At 55.3% G+C, this 25,087-nt stretch overlaps 1 protein-coding gene across 4 annotated transcripts in view; it reads left to right on the forward strand.

Annotated features, from left to right (window-relative positions):
• The window catches only part of ABR (ABR activator of RhoGEF and GTPase), a 183,658-nt gene that overhangs the window by 97,311 nt on the left and 61,260 nt on the right, over nt 1-25,087 (forward strand). For 3 of the 4 annotated variants that reach the window (XR_007131702.1, XM_047757212.1, XM_047757213.1), the window contains exons 3-4: nt 11,818-11,916; nt 19,747-19,932. Coding sequence is in view for 3 of the 4 variants with exons in the window: in XM_047757212.1 (XP_047613168.1) it covers nt 11,818-11,916; nt 19,747-19,932 (285 nt within the window). In the remaining variant the exon portion in view is untranslated. Of the gene's footprint in view, nt 1-3,551; nt 3,988-11,817; nt 11,917-19,746; nt 19,933-25,087 lie in introns of those variants that run through there. The other variant, XM_047757214.1, reaches the window with a different exon arrangement.

Raw genomic sequence — 25,087 nt, forward strand, 5'->3', positions numbered from 1 at the left:
TTTGGAAAAGGAAAAGAAGGAAGAACTGAAGGGACCTGGTAAAAGGGATGTGGGGCCCGAGGGAAGGAAGAGCTGCAAGAGGGCCGCCTCTCCAACAGAGGTGGAGAAGCCAGAAGGGGAAGCTGGTTTAGGGAGGGGGAACGGTCGTTTGGTCTGGACTTGAGGGGCTGCTGATGGGCCTTTCAAGGGAGGAGAACCGGGTGGCAGCGATATCACCCTTGGAGCAGGGCAGGCTGCTGGAGCTGCAGACGGTGACAGGCCACCTCTGGCCTAGCAGCGAGTTCTCCAAGGGTAGAGAGCAGAGGGCTGAGGCCTGGGTGGGAATGGGTGACTCCACACTTACAGGAGGTAGGACAAGGAAGGACTGGCCTAAACCAGCATGGTCAGAGGCAGCATCCCCATGGCCAGGGAAGCTGAGGGATTTGAGAGCATCCAAACTGGAGAGGCTGGAATTCCCATGTGGCTTAGTGGAAACGAATCTGACTTGCATCCATGAGGATGCAGGTTCGATCCCAGGCCTCGCTCAGTGGGTTAAGGATCCAGCGTTGCCCTTACCTGTGGTGTAGGTCACAGATGTGGCTCAGATCCTGTATTGCTGTGGCTCTGGCATAGGAACCTCTATATGCCGTAGGTGTGGCCCTAAAAAAAAAAAAAAAATTACTGCAGAGGCTGAGGAGTGGAGAAGGAGGCCTCTGACTTTGGAAGAAGGCAGTTTAGGGCCCCTTGGAGCAGAATGCTTCTCTGGAGAGGATGACCAGGAGCCAGGCTGAAGCAGGCAGGATTGTAGAGGAAGCTCGGGTCTAGGGCTGGCTCAGGGCATCGGTAGGGGAAAGGGAGGGAACACCATTGGGACTTGTGAGTCACTTCCCTCCAGGGGCAGGACTGAGGGCCTCTGAGTAGAGTCCGTGTGCCCGGTGGAGATGGAAGGGCATTCCAGTTACTCACTGGAATTTCCAGCCAGCCGGGCTGGGGTGGAGCAGAGATGCCTTGAATGTTCAGGGAGCAGCTTCTGAGAGGTTTCAGGTTTGGGAAAGAAGTGGGGCTCGGTCCTGGCAGGCCAGGTAGGGGCATGGCGAATGGAGACGGGGAGATGCCAGGAGACTTCTGAGGGCCCCTCCTGGTCCTTTGGGCTGTTAGGCCCTTCTCCCATGCCACCTGCTTGGCTGACCGGTGGGGGTAGCCATGCCTTGCAGGGTGCAAGACAGACTGGCACAGAGCCCTGGGCTGGCACACTTGTGCCTGGGGAATGCCAGACCTGGTTGTTCCCAAGCCCTGGGAACAGCCTTGTCCAACCAAACCAAATGAGGAACTGTGGCTGAGAGAGCCCTTCAGATGTGCCCGGCTATTTATAACCTGCCAGGGCAGGGACAGGGAAAAACCGACTGAGGGAGAGGGCGGGTATGGGGTGTGCCTCTGTGGAGCCCTGTTGGCCCTGAGGCCCCAGACCTGCCCTCGATTTCTTGGTCTGTATTTCAGCTTTGGTGACAGGGAGGAGCCTGTCGCTGCTGAGGACAGGTTTTATGCTCGCATAGAAGGGCAGGAGCCCCACCTGGAGCGCAGAACTCCCGGACTTTCTGGGAGAGTTGGGATAAGAAACCATGGCCATTCCTCTCCTTTTCCCTCCCCTCCCCTCTCCTCCTCAACCCTCCACCCAGCTCAGAGGCTCAGCCAAGGGCCCTGTTCTCAGATGAGGTGTCCAGTGGGGAGGAGAGGTGGTGAGCCCAAGTGGCCCAGGATGGTGCAAGGTTGACTTCCCTTTGGAATGCATTTTCAAGTGAGTTCTAAAGAGTGTCAGTTGCCACGCGGTGAGAGATGTGCCATGTGCATAAGGAGGACGGCGGTAGACACGTGAGGAATTGATGGTCAGCTCAGACACTGCTTCCCCAAGAACCACTCCAGCTGGTCCTGGCAACTGTGTACTGGCAGAGGCACTCATGAGTGAGAAACATCAGGAAGATTTCAAGGGAATCCCTTGGCTAGAGACATGGTTGAGGGGCTGGTGGGAGATTGGGGGGTTGCGGTGGCGTGAGTGGGGCTGGAGCCTCAAGGTTCACCACCCAGAATCCTGAGTCTCCACTTGGTCTCTCTGGTTGGTGGCACCGACTGTGCAGATATACAAAGATAAGTGGTGGCTGGATGTGTGTGAAGCTGAATTTGATTGCAAGATGCCAGGCCTACTGAGGAAGTGGGACAGAGAGGGTATTTGAGAAACTGCCCCTCCCTCTCCCTCCCACAACTGCTAACCTTCCCTCAGAGAAACAAACAGTTGCAAGAAGGCATCGGCCTTGTCTGTGGGCCTGACTCAGCGTGCAAGTGTGTTTCATTTAGGCTGCACCGTGTTTTGTTTCTCCAGTAATTTATCTGCCATCATTTTCAAATTAAGAGATGTCACCTAAGAATCCAGATTCCAGCTTCGCTTGAACCATCCAAGATGGGGCAACCTCAGCCTGCATTGCCCCTGGCAGCCAGCAGCTGGAGCTGAGTGACAGTTTCTTCAGTTCACCTAGTCCCTACCTGGCTCACTAATTGATCTTACCTGCACCCTCTTGGGTGCTAGAGTTTGCAGCCTTTGCCCTGGGTGCTGTGTTGTGAAGGAGCTTTTCCAGGATGCTGCCCTGAAACTCCTGTCCTATGAGAGAGCAGGTGGATGTACTGTGTGGGGCTGGGGGACCAGAACGTGCACATCCCCCTCTGGACGGATTTCACTTCTGTAACGGTGCAGAAGCCAAGGGCAGCAGGCTGGAGCTGGGCAGGGCTGGCCAAGCTCCGTCCTGGGTTAAGTGTACCCTGCCCCATGGGGCTGGTGCTGCTGGGCCCAGGCCCCTCTTGTGGGAGAAGAGCTCTAAGGAGTTGCAGCAGCATCCGTGAGTAGGAGGTGTGGCATCTCCGGTGGCCCTGCTGCAGACTGCAGACCCCGGCTGACATGAGTGGTTCTGTCGTGGGGAGGCAGGTCAGGCCTCCTTTGCACAAAGCCTTGTTTCCTCCAGCCACGGTGGGGATGGAAACTCTGGTTTCTCACCAGGCCTTGGCCTCCCCTCCTGAAAGGTGTGGGAGCCTGAGGCGGAAGTGAGAAGGGGCTTGCCGGCATCCCCAAGGTGACACCGAGGCTGGCCCGGGGGGCCGCGAGGCTGTGCGGGCAGCTGCTCCTCCGCTCCGCCCCCCGCCTGCCCGCCGGCCCGGTGCGGGGCTGTAAATAAAGCCTGTCGCTGGGAAGCGGACCTCCCCCTGCGCCCGGCCCGGCCGCGGCCTCCTCGCCCCTCCTCCGCGCTCCCGAAGCCTCCGCCAGCCGGCTGGCCCGGCGACCGCAGAGGGGGAACGGCTCCACCTCACCCGTCGAGCCGTGCATTTCCTGTGTGTCGAGAGCGAACGCGAACCTCCGCGTCCAGGAGGGCGGGATCTGGGGCCGGCGGCGGCGGCGGCGGCGGCGGCGGCGGCGGGGCGCCCGGGCCGGGCTAGGAGCGGCGGCGGGGAGCGGGGCCCCGCCTGCCCGGAGAGCGGCCGGCAGGGGCGCGCGGGCTCCGGCTGACAGCCCCGGGAGCGCGGCGGCGGCGGCGGCGGCGGAGCTCCGGGCGAGAGGCGGCCGGGGCCGTCCGGGCGCCCCGCTTCCCCTTTGCCCGGGAGGCCGGGAGCCGGCGGCGGGAGAGGGTTCATAATGGAGCCTTTCATCGGCAGCCGGTGGCCGGGCGCCAGGACCGACTCCGGGGAGGCCCGCGTGCTGGTCTAGGCCTGCCCTGCACGCTCTTCCCCTCCCGCTTGCCCGCCCCGCTCCCGGGTGCCGGCGGCCACGGCTGCCGTTGCTGCCGCTGCTGCCGGGACCCTGCTTCCTGTTTGCCCTCCGCGGCTCCGGCTGCCATGGAAGAGGAAGAGGAGGCGATAGGCTTTCTGGACAAGGTCCTGGAAGATGAAGATGTGTTTCTGCTGGAGGAGTGCGAGCTGGGAACCCCGACCAGCCCCGGCTCCGGGTCCCCCTTCTTGGTGGCCGTGAAGGTGGGAATGTGACACGCCCGGGATGCTTGTCGGGGGAGGGGGCAGGGCTCGCAGCTCTGACTGCCGAAGCCGCCGTGTGCGGCAGAAATGGCTGATTTGTGCACGAACCTCGTGGCTGAGTGGGAGCACCTCAGCCTGAGAGGGGCTGGCGCCTGCCTGCAGGGGATGCGAGGGACTGTGCAGCTGTTCCTGGGGGAGAGGTGCAGTGCCCGCCTCCTCCCTCTGGGCCAGTTGTCCTCAGGGGGAGTGGCTGCTGGCTTGCCCCAGGCCAGCTGTGCTGGGGGCTTTCTCTCGCGGTGACATGAGTCACCTGGTGGGCACGTCAGTGGTGTGAGCCTGCTGCCCCAGTGGAGCTGGCTGACTTGAAACCGGGAGGCCATAATTCCTTGTTTCCATGGCAGCAGTAGGCTAAGTGCACTTGTGAAGTTCAGGGAAGGGGGCTGCTCTCTTTCTAGCAAGGAGACTTGGTGAGGCTGCGCTAGGGCCAGAGGTCACTGAGCTTCCTTGAAGAAAAATAATTGGATCAGCTGAAGAGAGGGAGCTAACAGCTGGCTTGGAGGCAGGAGCCGGGGGCATAGGCACTTTAGGACCCAAGGTGGGCTTAGGCAGGAGGCTCTGGGGCTGTGGGCATTCCAGGCAGCCGTGCCTCTGTCTTGTCAGAGAAGTTGCCTGAAGGTAGAGCAGGAGGGGTGTGGTTGCCTCGATCCCCTTCCCTTCTTTTCACCTCCACCCCAGGGGCCTCTTGAAACCACACACCCTGCCTGAGGCATGGCACACCATGCGGTTCTTCCTTTTTTTCACCTAGGCCTGCTTCTAAGAGCTCTAAACTGTTTTGCTCACCTCCTCTCTGTCCTGCGGCTAGAAGGGAGGGCCAGTGAGAACTGGTGGCAGGGAGCTCGCAGACTGCAAGCCAGGGTGCCTAACAGAGCGCCCATCTCTGGGCCAGGGCCTGTCTGCCCTGGCATCCTGCATCCAGAGGGTGTGGTGCACAGAGCACTGCTGTGGGCAGGAGGCTGTCACTGGGCCTTTTTTGTCCCTTCTTCGAGATGGGATCCTGGCCCTGCCCCACCCACGCTATAGTGTAGTTCAGAGGTGGAGCTAATAGAGGTAAAAATAGACTGCAGGCCCACAGTGGATGGCTGATGTGTGGAATGGGTGGGGCCGGAGCTGCAGGCCTGGGTGCGGAGCAGAGAGCGGCCGTAATGGGCAGCTGGCAGTGGCTGGCGCCCCAGCCCTGGCTTTCTGATCTGGTGCTAGCTCAGCGCACTGGGGCTCTCATTAGGCCCCCACGGCCTTGCACGCAGGGTCTTCCCAGCCGTCCCAAGAACAGGACGGTGAAAAGACTGATTATGAACCAAGAGCACCTGCCGGGAGCTTAGTAGGGTGTGGGATGTGGGTTTTCAGTGGGCCTTCCCTGAGCAAGCCTCCTCAGCACAGATGCGGTCCCACTCATGTGCTGCCTCATGGGTCTTCCCTTCCTCCGCACACTGCTTATACCTCAGGCCATCCCATGTTTCATTCTGTTTGGAACTCTAGACATCCACCTCCTTGAATATGTCCTGTTCTTGCCACTTGTATTCCTTGTGAACATGGCACAGTGCCTGGTGTCCAGTGCATTGGTAGCACGAGTGAGGTTTAATGGGGCCGCAGAGGGTGTACCACGTCCCTGGTCTTGCTCCATCTCAGAGGTGTTCTAAGCGGGAAGCACATGGATGGCAGGGGAGCTTGGGTGCACATCACACCTGAGAATGCTGTTCCTTGCAGGCCTTGGGCGCGCTGAGATGGAGTCTTCCCCTCAACCTGCTGCCTCATGTCGTTGGACCTCTCCCCAGCGCTGATTGGAGCGTTGGGGGGTGTGTGGGGGGGTGCTTCCTGAGTGTTGGGGGATTCCAGGTCCCCTCTCTCAGCCTGAACACCTCTAGTTTGCCCTTCTTCTCTACTAGACTTGCCCATCTTTAGAGGGAGAAAGCAAGCAGAGAAAGCTCATTGATTCATTCAACAAACACTGTCAGGTTGCCTTCTAATCAAAGCAGACTGCCTTGACCTGGGGAGGAGATGAGATGAACAAAGCTTGGTCCTTTGTCACAGAGCTCACCGTTCAGGGCAAGTGCCCACATAATAGGGATTTATTGAGAAAGTAGGCAGGGCCCCAAGAAGGGTTCTGATAAAGGGGGACTAAATTCAGAGGAGGAGAGACCACTGCTAGTGGCGGCAGGGCACATGCACACGTACCCGTGTGAGGCCCAGGCTCGCTTTCTGGAGGGCGGGCTCCTGTCCGGGCTGCGGGCTTGGTGCACCCCGGCATGGTAGACTCTTCTTGGCAGCGGGGAGGAATCCAAGGCAGTCCTCTTGCTGCTATTACTTTACATCAGGAGCACTTATCTTAAGCAGTAGTTGTGTTCCTGAGCACGTGTCCAAGTGCCAGTCCTATAAATCAGTCCTGTTTTCCGTGTAATTTCTGAGCTGCTTCATCTTCCTGGGGGATGTATGTGAAGTAGGCAGTGGTTTTCTCCAGAGCTGGAGCTGGAGCTGGAGCTTGCTGTGTCTTTCAGCCCACGCTTCCCTCTGAGGAGTTAATGATCTATAAACGAATCATAATGCGAATACTGATAGCATCACCTCCCCTCTGTAAAGTGTTGTATCCCTCCCCCAAATCTTTCTTCCAATTCTATTTAAAGGTACCCAGGGCCGATGGGGGCCTTGCTATATAAAAGCTGCTATTTAAAGGAACTCATTTGTCAGGAATTTAGAATTCCTTTTGTAATGCAGATTAACCCTTCAGGTTAATCCTGTGCCAGTTTGAATGGATTATCTGGATCGCCTGTGTTTCAGCTTCACCTGCCCAGGTCTTGGCTCCCTCCACATGCAGTGATGGCCAAGCCTGTGTCCCCCACTTGGGTGTTTCCCAAAGTGTGGGCCACGTAGGTGGCACCTGGATGTCTCTTTTGCCCTTTAATAGTTAGGCATGTTTTAATATATATTGGAAAAAATATGACTTGCACATCTTTCCTGTGGTTTCAAATATACTGCTTGGGATGAGGCTGTGCTTTTAAGAAGCCAGTGGTTGTAAAGAACAATATTATATTAAGTAAATAATAGTAGCGGTGATGCGTGAGCGTGATAGAGCTGCAGAGGTGTGAGCTGCGAACGACCAAACTTTGGAAAACACTGCTGGACCCCAAGGGGCCTGCCTGTAGCTTCAGACAGCAGGGAGCCCGGAATAGGGAGATCCAGCCCCCAGGAGAGTGGGGCAGCTTCGTCCCTCAGCGGTGGCCCCCGTGCTCTCTGCTCTCTCTTCTGCTGAGGAATGAGCTGAAAGGGACCTCAGCTCTGGGGAGACCCAGCACTGGGGAGAAGCGAGAATGGCTGGATTGCCTGCATCTTCTCAACTCAGGGAGAGGCCGGCCCGCCGTCCTGGGGCTGGTGCTTGGCATGGACACAGCACCCAGACCCAGTGGCATCCGCTCTGACCAGACCCCCTCGGGTGCTCACTGCAGACTGGTGTGGCCCATGGGCTGAATTCTGCTGTCTGCTCTGTCTGAATCACAGGCGGGGCTGCAGGTTCAGCCCCCACCGTTGTCTCCGAGGAGATCAAGGCTCCTGGAGAGAGTGTCTTGACTTGGCCTGGAGCCAAACCGTTGGAGGCTTTATTTAGCCCCGACGATAGAAGACCAGGCTGGAGCCGGCTGAGCCCTCCTTGCAGAGACTGTCCCCCCCCCCCCCCCAGTGACTTGACTGCTTGGATCTGGGGCCTCAAGCTTGACAGGCTTTCAGCCTAGCAGATTGTGTAAGACGCTGGGCACGAACGAGCCCCCCGTGGCTGTGTTTCATAAGCTCTGCTTGGGGAGGAAGTGGGGACGTGTCGCTCAGAAGGCAGCTTCCCGGGCTGCGGGACTGGCAGGCAGTGTGGTGTAGGCTGTGGGGGCCCTGAACTCCAGAACGCACCCCCGGGCTTCTGGGGTGTGGGCACCTCTGGAGGGCTCCGGGGGTCCAGAGTGTCTCCCTCACTTGTGCTCCCAGCGCTGGGCACGTGGTGGGGAACGAGTGAATGGACCTTGAGCCCTGGGGTTCCGGGGTTGAGACTGGCTCCCTGAGCGTTGAAGAAACAGTGGGGAATTTCCAGATAATCTTTAACTAGAAACACGTGGGGCCTGAGGAGAGCAAAGCTGGAAGAGGTTTGGGGTGATAACTGTGAACAGGCCACCTGCTGTAAAATGGGCAGCCTTTAATTTCCCCTCCTTTGCCATCGCCGCCACATCCATGCCAGCCAGAAGTCAGCGTGGATGTGGCCCAGAGGGGGGCCTCTCAGGGTGACTGCTTCCTGCCTGTGGGGGAGTTCGCTCAGGATCGGCTCTGAGGTTGGAGTCCCCCGAGGTCAGGTCTTGCTGCCGAGCGCCGCTGCCCGTCTCAGGGCTGACACAAAGGTCTGTGCCCGGGGCAGGGTGGGAGAAGGCTTGGTAGGGGCTGAGTCACCAGGTCTTCACCCTGGCCCTGTCCAGCCAGCTCTACAGCTAAACCCACATTGTGCCCCCAGCTGACTTCCTTGAGAGGCTGTTGGCCAGGCCCTCTGGCAAATCCCTGGTCAGCAGGGAACAGGAAGGGAATAGGGCACAGGAGGGGGGCCAATTCCCACGCGTCAGGCTGGGGAAACAGCAGTGTTTGTGTGGTGTGCCAGGAGGCCTCCTCGGGTCTAACCTTGACCTTGAGGGGAGCTGCGGGCCCTGCACTCCAAGCTCTGGTCTCGTTCCTCTGTGGGGGTGCCGCCCGCCTTTAAGGTCCATGGCGGGGAGGCAGCCGGCAGTTTCCACGCTCTGTGCCTCCAAAGCATAACGATAACTCCTTCCAGACTGTGGGATTCCAGGGAGTTAATCCATGGAAAAGGCTAAGATCGGTGCCTGGCACTCCTGAAGCCATCAATAAATAACCATTGTCTTTCCCTAAAGCTTGGCCTCCATACTGGTCTCCTAATGCCACTGAAACAAATTACCACATATTTAGCGGCTTAAAACAATGCAAATTTATTCTCTTACACACCAAGTCTCGAGGGTCAGCAGGGCTGCCTTCCTTCTAGGAGCGCTAGAAAAGAGAACCTGTTTCCTTGCTTTTTCCAGCTTCTAGAGTCCCCCTGCATTTCTTGGCCCATGGCCCCATCCTCTGTCTTCAAAACCAGCAGTGTAGCATCTTTCAGGCTTGTCCTCTCTATCTTCCCGTCCCCAGCCCCCTCTCCTTCTGTGGGCACATGGCTTCTTCTCTGCCTCTGACCCTGTAGCCTCCCTCTCATAAGGATCCTGGTGGCTACATAGGTTCCACCTGGCTAATCCCAGGATAATCTCCCCATCGAAAAATCCTTAACTTAATCACATCTGCAGCATCCCTTTGCCACGTAAGGTGACACAGTCGCAGGTTTTGGTGGACACCTTTGGCAGGACATTGTTCTTCTACGACAGGATCAGGTAACATTTCAGAGACTCTGGAGGCAGCAGCCTCGGGCGCAGATCTGCTACCTGGGTTGCTGATGGAAGGCCAGGGGTTAGGTCCCTCACCTGGGGAAAGGGGAGGCAAGCCTGTGAGGACATGCTGGGACTCTCCTCAAGCCTGGGGAGATTTCTCATAGCTTCAGGCCCTCTCCCAGCCTAGGCTAAGGGTGTGCATTTGATGCCCAGAGAGGGAGCTGTTTGAGATTCCAGGTAAGCGTCTGAAACTTGAAAAAGGAACGTGAGAGTGAGGAAATCATCAGAGCAGTGGACAAGCACAGAATTTGGTGTTCCAGGCTCTGGGGGTGGAGGCGGCAGGGGGACTCCCAGCTCTGCCACTTTCTAGCTGTGTGATCCTGGGCTGGTCCCCTCCCTCTTTTTTTTTTTTTTTTTTTCTTTTTAGGGCCCCACCTGTGGCATATGGAGGTTCCCAGGATAGGGGGTTGAATCAGAGCTGCAGTTACACCACAGCCATAGCAACACAGGATCTGAACCGTGTCGGCGACCTACACCACAGCTCACGGCAACGCCAGACTCTTAACCCACTGAGCAAGGCCAGGGATTGAACCTGTATCCTCAGGACACGAGTCGGGTTCTTAGCCTGCTGAGCCACAACAGGAACTCCACCTCCCTCTTTTAAGTCTTATTCGTTGAATGGAAAATTATAGGACAACCCCCCCCACCCCTGCAGTGAGGTATTTGAGAGGTGGATGAGCCTAACTAAAAGTGGAAAGGACTTACAAGGCTTAAGACGCATCAGGTGCCCACACGTTAGGGGTGTCACGTGGTCCTAGACTCGGGGGTGTCCAGAAGAGTGTCATGCAGGTGCTTCAGAAGCCCTACTAGATCACTGGGCTGTTACAAGACAGGGCTCATGTCAGGTGCGAGGGGCGGTGCCACAGGCCAGAGGCTTCAGCTGTGCCTTCAGGAGAGACGGGATTTGGAGGGAGGGCGGGCCCACCTGGGAGGAATGTGGTCAGCAGTAGGGATGGTGAGACCCCAGATGCAGAGGCTGGGGCACTTGTGGCCATTTGGGAGCACGGGGGCCTGCGGCTGCTGGGGAGACGGGACGCGTAGGGAGAGGCACCCGGAGCCACTGAAGGTGTTTAAGAATAAGCTGGACCCCCGTTACAGTCGAGAGTCATGTGTATATTGACGTGGTTTTTGTTCTTGAACGTCTTTCTTTCCCACTAGATTTTAAGCCATGTGAGAGTAGGGCTATTGGATGCTTGTTTCCCACTGAATCTACAGGGTCTGGGAGACATTTGTTGAAGGAATAAATACATGAGGAAATAACCTCCTTGGATCCCCCAGTAATTAAGTCTTTGACAAGCCTCAGGTGTAGCATGGCATTCTGGGAAGATGGATCTGGCTCTGGTGAGCGGAGCAGAGGCAGAGGGCAGTTGGAATCCGGTGGGGAGTGGGGTGCCCTCGGGACCACAGCAGAGAGGAGAGGGTGGAGCCGAGGGAAGAATCCTTCTCAGAGATTAGCAGGCGCTCTTGGCAGGGTTTGAGGCCTACATGTGGCAGAGGGGAAGGAGACAGCAGGAACAGGAGCCTAGGCTTGACCTGGGATCTAAGGTGACAAGAAGGATTATCCATTTTTTCACTCAGGAAAGGTTTGCAGGCACATTCTCTAGGGCAGGCACTGTGCAGGTTGGTGGCCATTCCAGGCTCAGTGGGGTATGATCTCTGAGAGGAGAAGCAATTCCGGAGGCGGGAGGAGGCCTGTGGGGTCTGTGCCTTACTCGGTGAGGCAGTCAGGAAATGCTGGGGTCGGGGCGGCGGGGGGGGGGGGACAGGGGAAGGGTGGAGGGCTGCAGCCAGGACCCTCCATCGTGGGATGGAGCTCCCAAGGACAGGAAGATAGAGTCCGAGGTGTAGCTGGAAGGCCACTCGGCCGGGGTCCCCTGGCCACACCTCCATCCCGTCCTCTTGTCTCAGTTTAGACAGCACTTCCCTGGCCCCTGCTGTGCCTTCCCATGGCCTATGCCCTGCCTCAGACATGACTGATTTCCCTTCTCAGCTGTCTGTGTGTCCCACATGAAACCGCCCCACGCATGAGGTCGGATGCTCTTCCTCTTGCTCACTATTGTAAGGCTGACCAGGTGGATGGGTATCTGATAAGGAAAGGTCGGGGCGGGGAAGGATGGGAGAGAAATAAAGCAAAAGCCATTAGCACCAGGAGTGTGGAGGATTGTCTTTTATATTTCTGTACTTTCCAAATTTTCTGCGGTAAGTATTTGGCTTTTATCCCCTGCAAAAGTGTTAAAGAAGAGAAAAAAAGGCAAGATAACAGGTCACTCAGGATTTCGGCCTCCTTTCTCATGAGCTGTGGGTTTTTGGTCTTTTCCAGGTGGAAGCAGGGAAAGGCCTGGAGATGAGGAAGCTGGTTCTCTCGGGCTTCCTGGCCAGTGAAGAGATCTACATTAACCAGCTGGAAGCTCTTCTGCTGGTGAGTTTATGCCCCGGGACCCTCATGCTCGAAAGCTGCTTTTGTAGTTGCAGAGGGGTGGAGACCAGCACCAGTCCTTCCCAGGGATGGAGGGACCGGCAGGGTCTGTGATACTTACCTGCCTATGGCTTGCTGTCTGGGAGCCAAGGTCGTTGACAGAAAAGACCTGTGCCTCTCAGCCCCAACTCCCCATTACCTGCCCTGGGAAAGGGTGAAAAAGCAGGCCCTGCTTGGTGCTGGCAAACACTCCATCCCCGCTCCCTCCGTGGTACAGGCAGTGCTAATGGATCACAGTACTCTGTCCAGGCTGGGGTCCTAGCCGCCTCCTCCTGCTGGTGCTCTGGGCAGTCTCTACCAATCAGTCAGGTTGAGACTTCTTTGTCGTCGCTGGTCCAAGTCCTTCCTCCTCCCTGGAATAGCGAACCATCCCGATCCTCTGTGGCAGGAAGCGTGAGGCGGAGGGCGGTCTGTGTTGTTCTGAGAAGTGCAGGAACTCTGAGGCATTAGATAGACCGCAACCCTCTGGGACCGTGCCTCCATCTCTTCTCCAAGGTGGAGGTGTTGTTGCAAGAATCGGACTGGGAGGGGGGGGATATTCCAAAGGTAAAGGTACCAAAGCTGCCATCGTGGCTTAGTGGTTAACGAATCTGACTAGGAACGATGAGGATGTGGGTTCGATCCCTGGCCTTGCTCAGTGGGTTAAGGATCCTGCGTTGCCGTGAGCTGTGGTGTAGGTCTCAGACGCAGCTTGGATCCTGTGTTGCTGTGACTGTGGCTGTGGTGTAGGCTGGTGGCCTAGAACCCCTAGCCTAGAACCTCCATATGCTGCAGGTGCAGCCCTAAAAAAAGTAAAAATACCACACACACGTAAGATGTTTTTGCCTTTGAAGAGAGTGTGTATGAGGTGCATCTGGATATTATGCAGAGTGATCGTGGCGTGTGAAGTTCCCTTCTCTGGGTGTTTTGCAGTCTGAGGCATAAGACGATATCAGAAAAAAGAATCAGAAATTTAGATGTAGATCAGTAGAAACTCATTCTTACAAGAATTATAAGATGTACATTTCTACACTTGCTGTGATACGAGGTATTGTCACCTGGTGTCCCAGGGAACTTGGTGTTTGTTACCCAGGAGTGAGTATGCAGATGTTTAGCTGCTTTGGAACACCCTGGGCTGAGTTGGTGGTTCATCTCACTGAGAGTTTGTTGCTCTGCACAGGTCATGTTTCTCAAGGGAGGGACAATTTGGCAGGTTGATAAGGACTCTGATCTGGGGCCAGAACTAGGGCAAGATGACACTGCCATTAAGAGTAGACTTACTGGGAGTTCCTGTCATGGCGAGGCGGTAACGAACCCGACTAGGATCCATGAGAAGCCGGGTTCGAACCCTGGTCTCCACTCAGTGGGTTAAGGATCTGGCATTGCCCTGAGCTGTACTGTAGGTTGCAGATGTGGCTTGGATCCTGCGTGACTGTGTCACAGCCCAGCAGCTACAGCTCTGATTTAACCCCTAGCCTGGAAACTTCTACATGCCATAGGTGCAGTCCTAAAAAAAAAAAAAAAAAAAAAAAAGAGTAGACTTACTGAGAGTTCCCCTTGTGGCGCAGTAGTTAACGAATCCGACTAGGAACCATGAGGTTGTAGGTTCAATCCCTGTCCTTGCTCAGTGGGTTAACGATCCGGCGTTGCCGTGAGCTGTGGTGTAGGTTGCAGACTCGGCTTGGATCTGGTGTTGCCATGGCTCTGGTGTAGGCCGAGGCTACAGCTTTGATTTGACCCCCAACCTGGGAACCTCTGTATGCTGCGGGAAGTGGCCCTAGAAAAGGCAAAAAGACAAAAAACAAACAAACAAAAAAAAGAAGTAGACTTATTGGGGAGTTCCCGTTGTGGTGCACCAGAAACAAATACAACTAGGAATCATGAGGTTGCGGGTTTGATCCCTGGCCTTGATCAGTGGGTTAACAACCCATCATTGCTGTGAGCTGTGGTGTAGGTTGCAGACTCGGCTCAGATCCCGTGTTGCTGTGGCTGTGGCGTAGGCTGGCTGCTGTAGCTCTGATTAGACCCCTAGCCTGGGAACCTCCATATGCCTTGGATGCGGCCCTAAGAAGAAAAAAAAAAAAAAGTAGACTTACTGGCCTGTCTTTCAAACTGTGCATCTCAACCACTAGTGGGTTGTGCAATCATCAAAGCGGGGTGAACCAGCATTTTAAAACCAATGAGAAAGAACGTGTCTGCGTGCATCACACATAACAGGAGTGAGTATGGATTCATGCAACTTTTGGCTTATATGGATAGATATGTATGTGTATGTATGTACTAGGCCACATGCTTTCTTATATGTGTTGTGGGTTTTAAAAAACCACTGGCTTGGAGTTCCCACTGTGGCTCAGCAGGTTAAGGACCTAACATTGTCTCTGTGAGGACACCGGTTTGATCCCTGGCCTTGCTCAGTGGGTTAAGGATCCAGCACTGCCATGTGCTGCAGCGTAGGTTGCAGATGCAGCTCGGAGCCAGTGTTGCTGTGGCTGTGGTGTAGACCTCAGTTGCAGCTCCAATTCGACCCCTGATCCGGGAACTTCCATATGCTGTAGGAGCGGCTGTGAAAAAAACCAGTAACAAAAATAAAAAACCACTGGCTTTGGGCAAGCCATGCATGACCTCCTTGAGCCTCCATTTTCTCATCCGAAGATGAGAATGATGCCATTACCTTCTCTTTCTCTTCTTCGTGGGGCTGAGATGATCAGGTGATCCATTGGGGGCCCTCGAACAGTGCCAGGTACTCAGGCACTCAAATATTAGCTGAAGGAAGGAGGGCAGGCAGCTGAAGTACACCGTATACTGTGAATCGCTGTCCCCAAAGGGGCACGGCTGTCACCATGAAAAGGATGCATATTAGAAAGAAATTCAGACAAAGGAGCCAGACTGCCCAGCTTTGAGTCCCTGTTTGGCTGCTTTACTAGCTCTAGACCTTTAGCCGGTGAACGAACCTTTCTTTGAGCCTCACTTTCTCCATCTGCAAACCAGGTACTAATATTAGTACTCTCTCCATGGGGTTGCTGTGAGGGTTGAGTGAGTTTGTAGCAGAAGCTCTTAGAGCCTTAGTGTTAGCTGATACAATTATTCTCTCCACTTCTGGGAGAGAATGCAGGTTAGGGCCTGTTTGTTTCTATCCACACGCATTCCCTGAAGAAAGGGGAGGTGCCTGTTCTCACTGGAAGCAGGCCCCTCTTAGATTCCAGCCTGGCTCTCTTCTGTCATTGGGCCCAGTTTGAGTTTCCGTCTGTCTGGGTAAAGATAACACCGGATTTAGGGGCCAAGACACTCCCTCCCCGCCTGCCTTTCCAACGGCTCAAGCCCTCCAGGCAAAAACAGTGGGGCTGGGGCCCCCAGTCCTGAGGCAACCCTGGTGGGTCCCTCCTCTCCCCCTCCTGTCCATCCGGGACCCCTGGCCGGTTCTTTCTTGAGCTGAGGCAAGAGTAGGAGGAACTGGCTGGAGGGCCCCAGGGAGAGGGGGCAGACCTCCTCGGCCACAGTCTCAGATGATGAGCCTCGGAGATAAGGAATTCGACCTCCTTGAGTGGTGGGCTCTCCCCAGGTATCCCGAGGCCAAGCCCTTTGCTCCTTGGGGTGACCTAACAAAGGGGCCCAGAGAAGAAAACCTGGCTGCCCGGCTCACCTCCTCCTCACCCCTCCCCTGTTCCCGCAGCTCGGCTCTTGAGTGTGTGCTTTAACACTTCCTGCTATGCAAACGGCTGGGTGTGTGTACCCAGGCCTGTGGACACACACAGGTGCAGACAGGGAGTCACACAGGAGCCTCTGTTCCTGCTGGCTTGCTGGCAGGTGTGGGAACCTTCCACACCCTCCAGGATCCTGCTGGGCTCAGATCACAAGGGGAGAGGGTTGGGAGCCTGGGCTGAGGCGGGGATGAAGGAAGGGAGACGGACCCAAGGCTGCATCTGGCTGCCTTTGCCCGAGGCTCCTTCCAGCACCCAGGCCCCAGGATGCGGCCCCCCACCCCCTCCCCGTCCCCCCAGGCCACAGCCTCCCAGCCATTGGGATATAAGAGGTGGTGGAGGAAGTGGGCCTGGTTTCTTTCCTCTGTTTCGAAAGGCAAGTTGCTGGGGGACAGAGCAGACAGACGACAGTGTGAAGTCACGCAATGAATTCGAACCCACCTGGCCCATCTTCCTCTGGAGGAGCCTGTTATGGGACCTCCAGAGCCGGCCTTGTCCTCTGCCCTGGGCCGCTGGGAGGAGGAAGGGCAGACGGGTGTGTCCGCGCTTTGTCGGAAGAGTGGATTGGAGCTCTGTGTGGGCTCCCAGGCCTATATGTGGGACCTCACCAGATAAAAATAACTGCCTTCAAGGGTCTCAGGCCAGCCAAGGGCATGCACCCGGCACTTTCCCTTCCTCCAAAGGCCCCCAACCTTGTCCTGAGAACTGTGTGATGCCTGGAGCACAGGCCCTGTCCATGTGACCGGCCCCTGGCGAGCGCAGCTTCCCCTTTTGCAGCCGGTGGGAGCTGAGGAGGAAGCAGAGCAGTGGTGTCCTGTCTGTGCGTGGGTTTGAGTGCTTTCCCAGCAGCTTCTGAGAAATCCTGACACACACACCCCCGGCCGCCTCCACCTTTAATTCCCCCCCCCGGTGGGGGAGGGGTTGTACCCTGGCAGGGACAGGGCCTCTGTGGCCACTTGGACCCTCCCCTGGACCTGGAGAGATCAAGGTGAAAAGGATAAACTAGCCCATGCTGGGGGCCGGCTGTGTGTCCTCCCCGGAGTGCTGGGAGCCGTGAGGCCAGTGAGGGGCCCACCCAGGGTTGCGAGGACACTGGTTTCCTCTCTGTCCCGCCGCTGGCAGGCTCACCCAGTCCCCGCCCCTCCACCTGCTCAGATCTTCCCTCTCCCATCCCCTCCTCTGTGCCACTCTCTCCAGGCTGCACCAGCACGACCTTGGGACCAGTTGGTTGATATTTACGGTCCACGTTGAGTAATAGCTCTATCTTGCTTTGTCCACTAAATTGTTTCGTTTGTGTTGGTCCAGTTACCCAAATAGATTATAGCATTCTCCAGAACAAGGAGCATGAGTCATAAAAATAATCTCCTGAAGAGAAAATTAGACCCCGGCATTCCCCTGCTTCAGTCCCTCAGGGAAAGCCGGGTCACTGCATGGGCTTCTCAGCCGCATTCCTTCCCCTGTGCGATCTGGCTCTGCTCACCCCTCCAGCCCTCTGCCCGCGGCACAGGCTTCCTTCAGGCTCCTCCTCTCCCTCCCCCAGCCATGCCCGCCTTGGGACCAGGAATACTGTCCCCTTTGTCCCATGCTCCCATTTCAGGTCAGTGTCCCCTTCTTGGAGAAGCTGTCCTTCAGCAGGACGACCCCGTCTTATTTCCTTCATTGCACTTTTGTGCCATCATGTGTGTGATTGTTTCCTGGTGTTCTGTCTGGCTCCCCTCCCAGACGCACGGCTCCACAGGGGCAGTGATCAGTGAATCCCTGAATACCTCCCACCCGCCCCCGCTCTGGCCTCGAGTTAGGCACTCGGTCCATTATTTGTGGGGTGAATAGTAATAATAGTAGCAGCTAACATGTATCGATTGCCTTCTGTGTGCCAGGTACATATTCAATATTTTATATAAATTATGGTTTTTGATCTTCCCATCAGTGTTCTTAGGAAGGTAATGTTGTCCCAGATTTACAAATAACGCTGCTGAGGCCCAGAGATGCTAAGTGATTTGCCCACAGCTATGAAGTGGCAGAATTGGGACTCTGGCCCACACTGCCTGGCCTGCACCAGGTGGAATCCCATCCTGCTTCCCAAGCAAAGGGCTGGACATTAAGGCCTCACTGATTCCAGCACCAAGAAGGTCAGAAGGAGAGTTTCTGCTTTTTCCCTGCCTTCATCATTGCATCGGAACTTTTTATTTTCATTTTTTTTGGCCACGACCATGGCGTGCAAAAGTTCCCCAGCCAGGGACCGAACCTGCACCACAGCAGTGACAACGCTGGATTGTTCATTGCCAAGCCACCAGGCAGTTCCCACATCTGACTTTCTAGAGCTGGGAGGATGAGGGAGCCAGAACTCAGAGTGTTGTCTGGGCTTTTGAGTAGAGGGGCCTTCCTTGTGGATGGGCATGGGCTCTGCCACAGTGAGAGTGAGGCAACGGGAGGCTAGAGCGAAGCTTGGCTGGGCGATTCAGCTGTTGCAGCCAGCTCCAGCTGGTGGTTATCTCAGAAGGATCCGGCATTAACTTGGGTCTCCCTCGGTGCAGGTGTTCGCTGTAGCCCAGCACTGAGTCGCCCGTTCTCTGCTAGGATGCTTCGCTTGTCAGAAGACTCACTATCTAAACCCCCGAGACATGGGGAAACAGCTCCAGTGAGCCCATACCTGTCCCTACTCTCTTCTGCTCCTGGGTCTCCAAAATGACCCAGACTAAGTCACAGGCCTCTTTCCTACACAGTAGATGAAGAACACCAACCGTGTCTGACTCAGGCTTCTCTCGCCCAGGAAAATACTCCCCTGCCCCCCGTGACTTCTCTATGGGGCAGGTTTCCAGACTCTCCCCTGAGGGCCTTTGGAGCACAATCTGGGCATCTTTGGGGCTTTAGGAAGGTCAGCCATGGCGGTGTCATTTTTTTGTTTGTTTCAGCAATGAATTTTTCCTTTTTATGGCTGCACCTGCAGCAATACACAAGTTCCTGGGCTAGGGGTCCAGTCAGAACTGCATCTGTGGTCTTTGCCGTGGCCACAGCAACAGCAGATCTGGGTTGCATCCATGCACTACAATGCAGCTTGCAGCAACGCCAGATCCTTAATCCTCTGAGCAAGGTCAGGGATTGAACATGCATCCTCACAGAGACAACTCGAGTCCTTAACCCACTGAGCTACAATGGGAACTCCTTGACTGTGAGTTTTAATAGCTCTTTTCCCTTGATTATAAAATGAATATTTACTCATTGGAGGTGATTTAGAAAATAGAGAAATCACACTGAAGACACAGGTCTCATTGTCCTTTAATGCTGGGCTTTAAGGAGATGGCTTCAGCTCCCAGCAGGTGTTGGGGATGGTACTGAGTTTCTGTCACCTCACCCTCTCCAGCTGCAGGCGTTGGAGCATCTTAGTGAGGACAAGAGATGATAGATAGGTTTCATCTTGCTGGTCAACCTTGCCATTGAGAAAGAGTCTGAGGCTCCAACCAGGCTCAGTGAGAAAGATCCTTGTGATCGCTTAGCAATGTCTGCCACAGGCATAGGAGGTTTGCACAGTGCGTGTGTGCCTCCTGCTCACCCTCTCTGGAATAAATGATGGGAACTTAAAATATCAGTGCAGCTGAGGCTGGTTTGGATCCCTTAGAAATTCTACCCCCAAGTCCTAGAATCATATTCTGTTTCTTGAAAGGGAACAGCTGAGGGGTTGAGTTCCCAGCCAACCCTTCTTCCTCCCCTGAAGCGGGACAAGGGAGTTTATGACTCAGAGCATCAGGCCATTTTGGAAGAAAACTCTGGATCCTGTTAAACCATCAGGCAAACCCAGTGCAGGCCGAGAGCCAGGGGCCCCTCGGGGGACACGGGGTGGGATAAATCTGTTCTGAAACCACCCCGTGGGCCCAACTGGACCACTGAACCAGCCCCTGGCCATCAGGCTCCCTCTTCTTGCAGTAGTGTGTGGTTTGTTGGGGCCTGTGACAGCAGCTGCTTGATTCCAACCACTCGTCAGGTGCTGCCCTTGGTGGCCTTGTTGGGGCAGCGGGAAGGCCTCATCCGGGCCCTGAATCTGCTGACCCTTGGGTTTACTCGCCTCTCACCTCTGCTCTTTCTTCCTCCTCTCTCCCAGCCCATGAAACCCCTGAAGGCCACAGCCACCACCTCCCAGCCCGTGCTCACCATCCAACAGATCGAGACCATCTTCTATAAGATCCAGGACATCTACGAGATCCACAAGGAGTTCTATGACAACCTCTGCCCCAAGGTGCAGCAGTGGGACAGCCAGGTCACCATGGGCCACCTCTTCCAGAAGCTGGTGAGTCTCTCCTGGATGGAGGGTCCTCATCTGGGGCCTCAGTGGAGCTGCTGGTGTTGGGAGAGGACCAGTCAGCCCCAGCCCTCTGGGCTCTGCCTTATGGGAAACCTGGGCCTGGTGCCTCAACTCCTGGCCTCCCCTGGTGAAGCCCGAGTGCTCCTAGGGCCACTGGAGACACCCTGTGTGCGTAGGTGCCCCTCCTAGGGCATCATTTCTCAGCAAGGGGTTGCCAGAGCTGGACCAAAGGCTTCCCTGATGGGCTTCAGAGCCCCCATCCCTCAACTGACAGAGGGGCAGTGCCAGGTGGATGGAAGGGACTGCTCACCTGCGGCCTCAGGTACTTGCTGCACCTCTGTGCCGCCTATGACGTGATACAGTCAGTTGGGTGGGAGACTGTGTCAGCCAGCAGTCCTCTGCTGAGGACCCTGGACAGAAAGCACCAGGAGCCCAGACCCCTCCCCCCCACCATTGCAGGGAGGGAGAAGGAAGGAGGTGGAATTAACGTGCAGAAAAGCTCACCGGATGAGCTAGCTCCCGCGCTTCTGTGACACCCTGTCCTTCAGCACCTTGTCTGTCTCTGGCCAGGTCCCCCAAGGACCCCTGGTCAGACCTACAGGGCCCTCACCCAGCACTCCCCCCATAACTCCTGCCAGCCCAGGAGTCACTAGCCTTAACCTCCGGGTGTGAGTGGTGGGGGCAGGGGGCAGTGGCTCCACTTTTCCTCACCTACAGTGGTGAGACCCACTGAATGGACAGGCTCCTACTCGTTGTAGTCGTCTTTTTTTTTTATGAAAGTGTAGTTGATACAGTGTTTCTTCAACTTCTTTTGTACAGCAAAGTGACTGACCCAGTCATACACGGTTCCCTGTGCTGTACAGCGGGACCCCATTGCCCTTCCCTTCCACATGTAACAGTTTGCATCCACAAACCCCAAACTCCCCATCCATCCCACTTTCTCCCACCTCCCTCCCCCCTCCCTGCCCCCCGGCAACCACAAGTCTGTTCTCCATGGCCATAATCTATCTGTTTTGTAGATAGGATCATTTTTGCCATATTTGAGATTCCATATATAAGTGATATCATATGGTATGTGCCTTTCTTTTTCTGACTTACTTAGCATGAGAATCTCTAGTTGCATCCATGTTGCTACACATAGCATTATTTTGTCCTGTTTATGGCAGCGTAGTATTCCTTTGTGTATATGTGCCCCATCTTCTTAATCCATTCATCTGTCGATGGACATTTAGGTTGTTTCCATGCCTTGGCTGTTGTGAGTAGTGCTTCTGTGAACAGAGGGGTGCAGGTATCTTTTTGAATGAATGTTTTGTCAGGATATGTGCCCGGGAGTGGGATTGCTGGGTCATATGGTGGTTCTATATTTAGTTTTCTGAAGACCCTCCATGCTGTTTCCCACAGCAGCTGTACCAGTTTGCATTACCAGCCCCCTACTCTTCTTTCCCTGGAGAGAACTCTTGCTTGGATATTCCTGGGCCACAAGCTCAGCATCTTCAAAGAGCTTTGAAGCTCTTTGCTCTTTTTCCTGCCTCTGTGTCAGTGACTGTGGCCACACCCCATCTGCCATCCATCCATGACTCCCTGGGACTCATCCTTGGCACCTCCCTCCCACCCCGCTTTTCTGCCTCCCTGCATCCCATGGAGTCCACGTCTTTAAAGCTCATAGCCTCCTTCTCTCCACCCGCTCTGGCGCCCTCACCTGGATCCCTGCTCTGGCCTCATAAGTGGCTGCTGCCTCCAGGCTGGCCTCTCAGGTGGTTTCCACCTCTACGGAGCAGCAGGAGACCTGACTCCTGACTGGGCTTCGCTTCTCTCCTGCTCACATCCCTTCAGGGGCTCCCCCTTGCCCATCGGATATAAACCAAGCTCCAAGGAGTGGCTTAGGAAACCCTTTGCATGCTGGCCTCTGGCTACCCCTGGCCTCTGGCTACTGCCTCCTCCACTGTCTAGGCCCCCAACCCTGAACTTTCTGGTCTCAATTTTCACTGCAGGCCTTCTTGGCCTCTCTGTACCTGAGGGTCTAGCTGCCTGAAATGTCCTGCTCCATCTTGATTGGCTTGTCTTGTCAGTGTTCAGTTTAGAAACAGAGAAGCCTTCCGCAGCCCCTGGAATGCAGCCCCTGTGCTTACTCCCTCCATATACACCAAACTGCCTGTCTCCCCAAAACCATAAGCTCTGGGAGAAAAGACTGTATTTTCTTCAATTTGAACGAATGAGTGGGTTGGTGGGTGAGTGAGCCAGTGAATGAATAGGCGAATGAGTGTGCCCTGCCCTTGACCCCTGGGGCCAGGGAGAACTTGGAAGCGCATTGAATAGACATCAAGGGCTAGAGTCTTCTGTCCTGAGGGGCACCCGTGTAGCAGAGGTGCCCACAGCTTCTCCAGCCAGGTCATAGCTGGGTGTGAATCCCAGCTCTGCCACAGGTTAGACCTGTGACTTTGAGGAAGTAGAAATGAATCTGACTAGGAACCATGAGGTTGCGAGTTCGATCCCTGGCCTCGCTCAGTGGATTAAAGATCCAGTGTTGCCATGAACTATGGTGTAAATCACAGACATGGCTCGGATCCTGCATTGCTGTGGCTGTGGTGTAGGTCGGCAGCTGTAGCTCCAATTTGACCCCTAGCCTGGGAGTTTTTATATTGCCTGGCGGCAGCCCTGAAAAAAAACCAAAACCAAAACCTGTGACTTTGGGCAGCTTACCCAACCTCTCCTGACTCAGCTTCTTCTTGTGTAAAACCAAGGGTAATTATAGAATTTACCTCACTGATGGTTTTGAGGACTAAGTGAGTTAATATCTGAAAAGTGCTTGGAATAGGACCTGAAATACAGTAAATTAGTAAATGCTTAATAGCCATTATCCTTACCGTTATTACTGTTATTACTGCTATTATTATTATTAGGACGAGGTGGTGTTGCATGGGAACCCCCCACACTTCTGGCTCTGGCAGCCCCAGAGTGGTGGCCCCAGTTCAGGATGCTGGACACCTGGTCCCAGAGGCCTGACCCGATTGGCTTGCAGGGAGCAGCCTCTCCTTCGCCCTCAGGAGGGCAGATGAGAGCAGAGCTTGGCGGGAGGGGGCAGGTGGTTAGGAGGGCGAGTAGCCCGCAGCAGAGTGGCAAGGCGGTCCCAGTTTATCTTTGTCCTTCAGACCCTGCTCTCACCAGGGTCCCCCCTTCTGGTCTGAGCCCCACTGGCTTGGTCGTGAACTTGCCTTTCCCCAGCCCTCCCCCAGCATCATGAACTGCTATCTGAAGCCCCCGGAGCTACAGGCCTGGGAGGAGGCCAGGGCAGGCCAAGCATCTGGAGGCAGTTTATTTTCAGCTGGTCTCCGGGTATTTGATTATCCATTACTGAGAGAAGGGAATTAGCATCTCTGTTATTTGTTTTATGAGATCACCCCAGTGCCAAGCTGCTGTTTCTAGGCAACCTCCGCTTCCTCGTTAGCAGCCCTGGCAGGCCAGGCCTTGGGCCCTGCAGACAAGGCTGCTCCATGGAGAGGGCAGTGCCTGGGATGGCTGGTGACCCCTGCACCCGGGCCTTCTGCCCAGGAGGTTCCTGCTTCTGGCTCATTCCTGGCTACTCCTTGGGCGATGGGGTGGCAGGGAAGCACCCCACCCTGGGCAATCAGCCTTTAGCCTTTTCTTGGGACAGGGAACAAGGAGAGCGTGTACCTAGAAGAATAGCAGCCGTTTTCACTTTGGTTTAGGAGACAGCTGTCTAGCACAGGCCCCGTAGCCCGGGACACCAGGGGGCCAGTTCGCCCCCGGAAGAGGAATCAAACTCCATCCCTTCCCGCCCTTCCCACCTGGGATTTTCCTTTCTGAAAAGTTTGAGAGTTCACATTGTGGCTCACTAGTATCCATGAGGATATGGGTTCTATCCCTGTCCTGGCTCAGTGGGTTATGGATCCGGCGTTGCCATAAGCTGTGGTGTAGGTCGCAGACTCGGCTCAGATCTGGCGTTTCTGTGGCTGTGGCATAGGCCAGCCTCTATAGCTCCATTTTGACCCCTAGCCTGAGAACTTCCATATGCCACAAGTGCGACCATAAAAAGCAAAAAAAAAGGAGTTCCCGTCGTGGCCCAGCAGAAACAAATCTGACTAGTAACCATGAGGTTGCAGGTTCAATCCCTGGTCTCACTAAGTGGGTTAAGGATCCTGCATTACTGTGGCTGTAGGTCACAGACATGGCTCGGATCTGCCATTGTGGCTGTGGTGTAGGCCGGCGGCTACAGCTCCGATTTGACCCCTGTCCTGGGAACCTCCATATGCCACAAGTGCAACCATAAAAAGCAAAAAAAAAAAAAAAAAAAAAAATTGGACCCATGGCTCTGGCCCTGGCTTCTTTGCAAACGTCCCAGTTCTGACTTTCTGTCTAGCTTTCCTCGGCCCCACCTGCCAGCTCCCTTCAGCTCTGTCTCTTGCCTGGGTGGCTCCAGGCCATCCCCCCCACCCCCCCGCCCGCCCCCGGACCCACCTCTTTGGGTCCTTGAAGAGCACACAGATTCTGCAGAAAGCACAGTGGTCCAGGGCGGGGCTCCAGGGCAGCCCACTTCCTCTGGCACCTTTGTGGGTAGAAGCCCTGTAGTAGCAACTGAACCCCCTTGCTACTGCATCGAAAAAAATATTAACCGGAAAATCTAGAGAATAATGTAGCAAACAACTGTGCACTCACCTCCAGAATTAACAGATACTAAGCCCTGAAGATATACAGAAAGACTGTTTTTTGTTTTTTTTCTTCTGCTTTTTAGGGCCTCACCCTAAGCGTATGGAAGTTCCCAGGCTAGGGATCAAATTGGAGCTGTAGCTGCCAGCCTATACCACAGCCACAGCAATGCAGGATCCAAGCCTTGTCTGCGACCTGCACCACAGCTCACAGCAATGCCAGATCCTTAACCCACTGAGCAAGGCCAGGGATTGAACCTGCGTCCTCCTGGATGCTAGTCAGATTCATTAACCACTAAGCCACAACAGGAACTCCAGGAAGACTTTTTAATCAAGAAAATAAAGCATTGCAGGAAGTTCCTGTTGTGGCGCAGTGGTTAACGAATCCGACTAGGAACCATGAGGTTGTGGGTTCAATCCCTGCCCTTGCTCAGTGGGTTAGTGATCCGGTGTTGCTGTGAGCTGCGGTGTAGGTT

The sequence above is a fragment of the Phacochoerus africanus genome, chromosome 14 (genome assembly GCF_016906955.1).
Source record: "Phacochoerus africanus isolate WHEZ1 chromosome 14, ROS_Pafr_v1, whole genome shotgun sequence".
Lineage (NCBI taxonomy): Eukaryota > Metazoa > Chordata > Mammalia > Artiodactyla > Suidae > Phacochoerus > Phacochoerus africanus.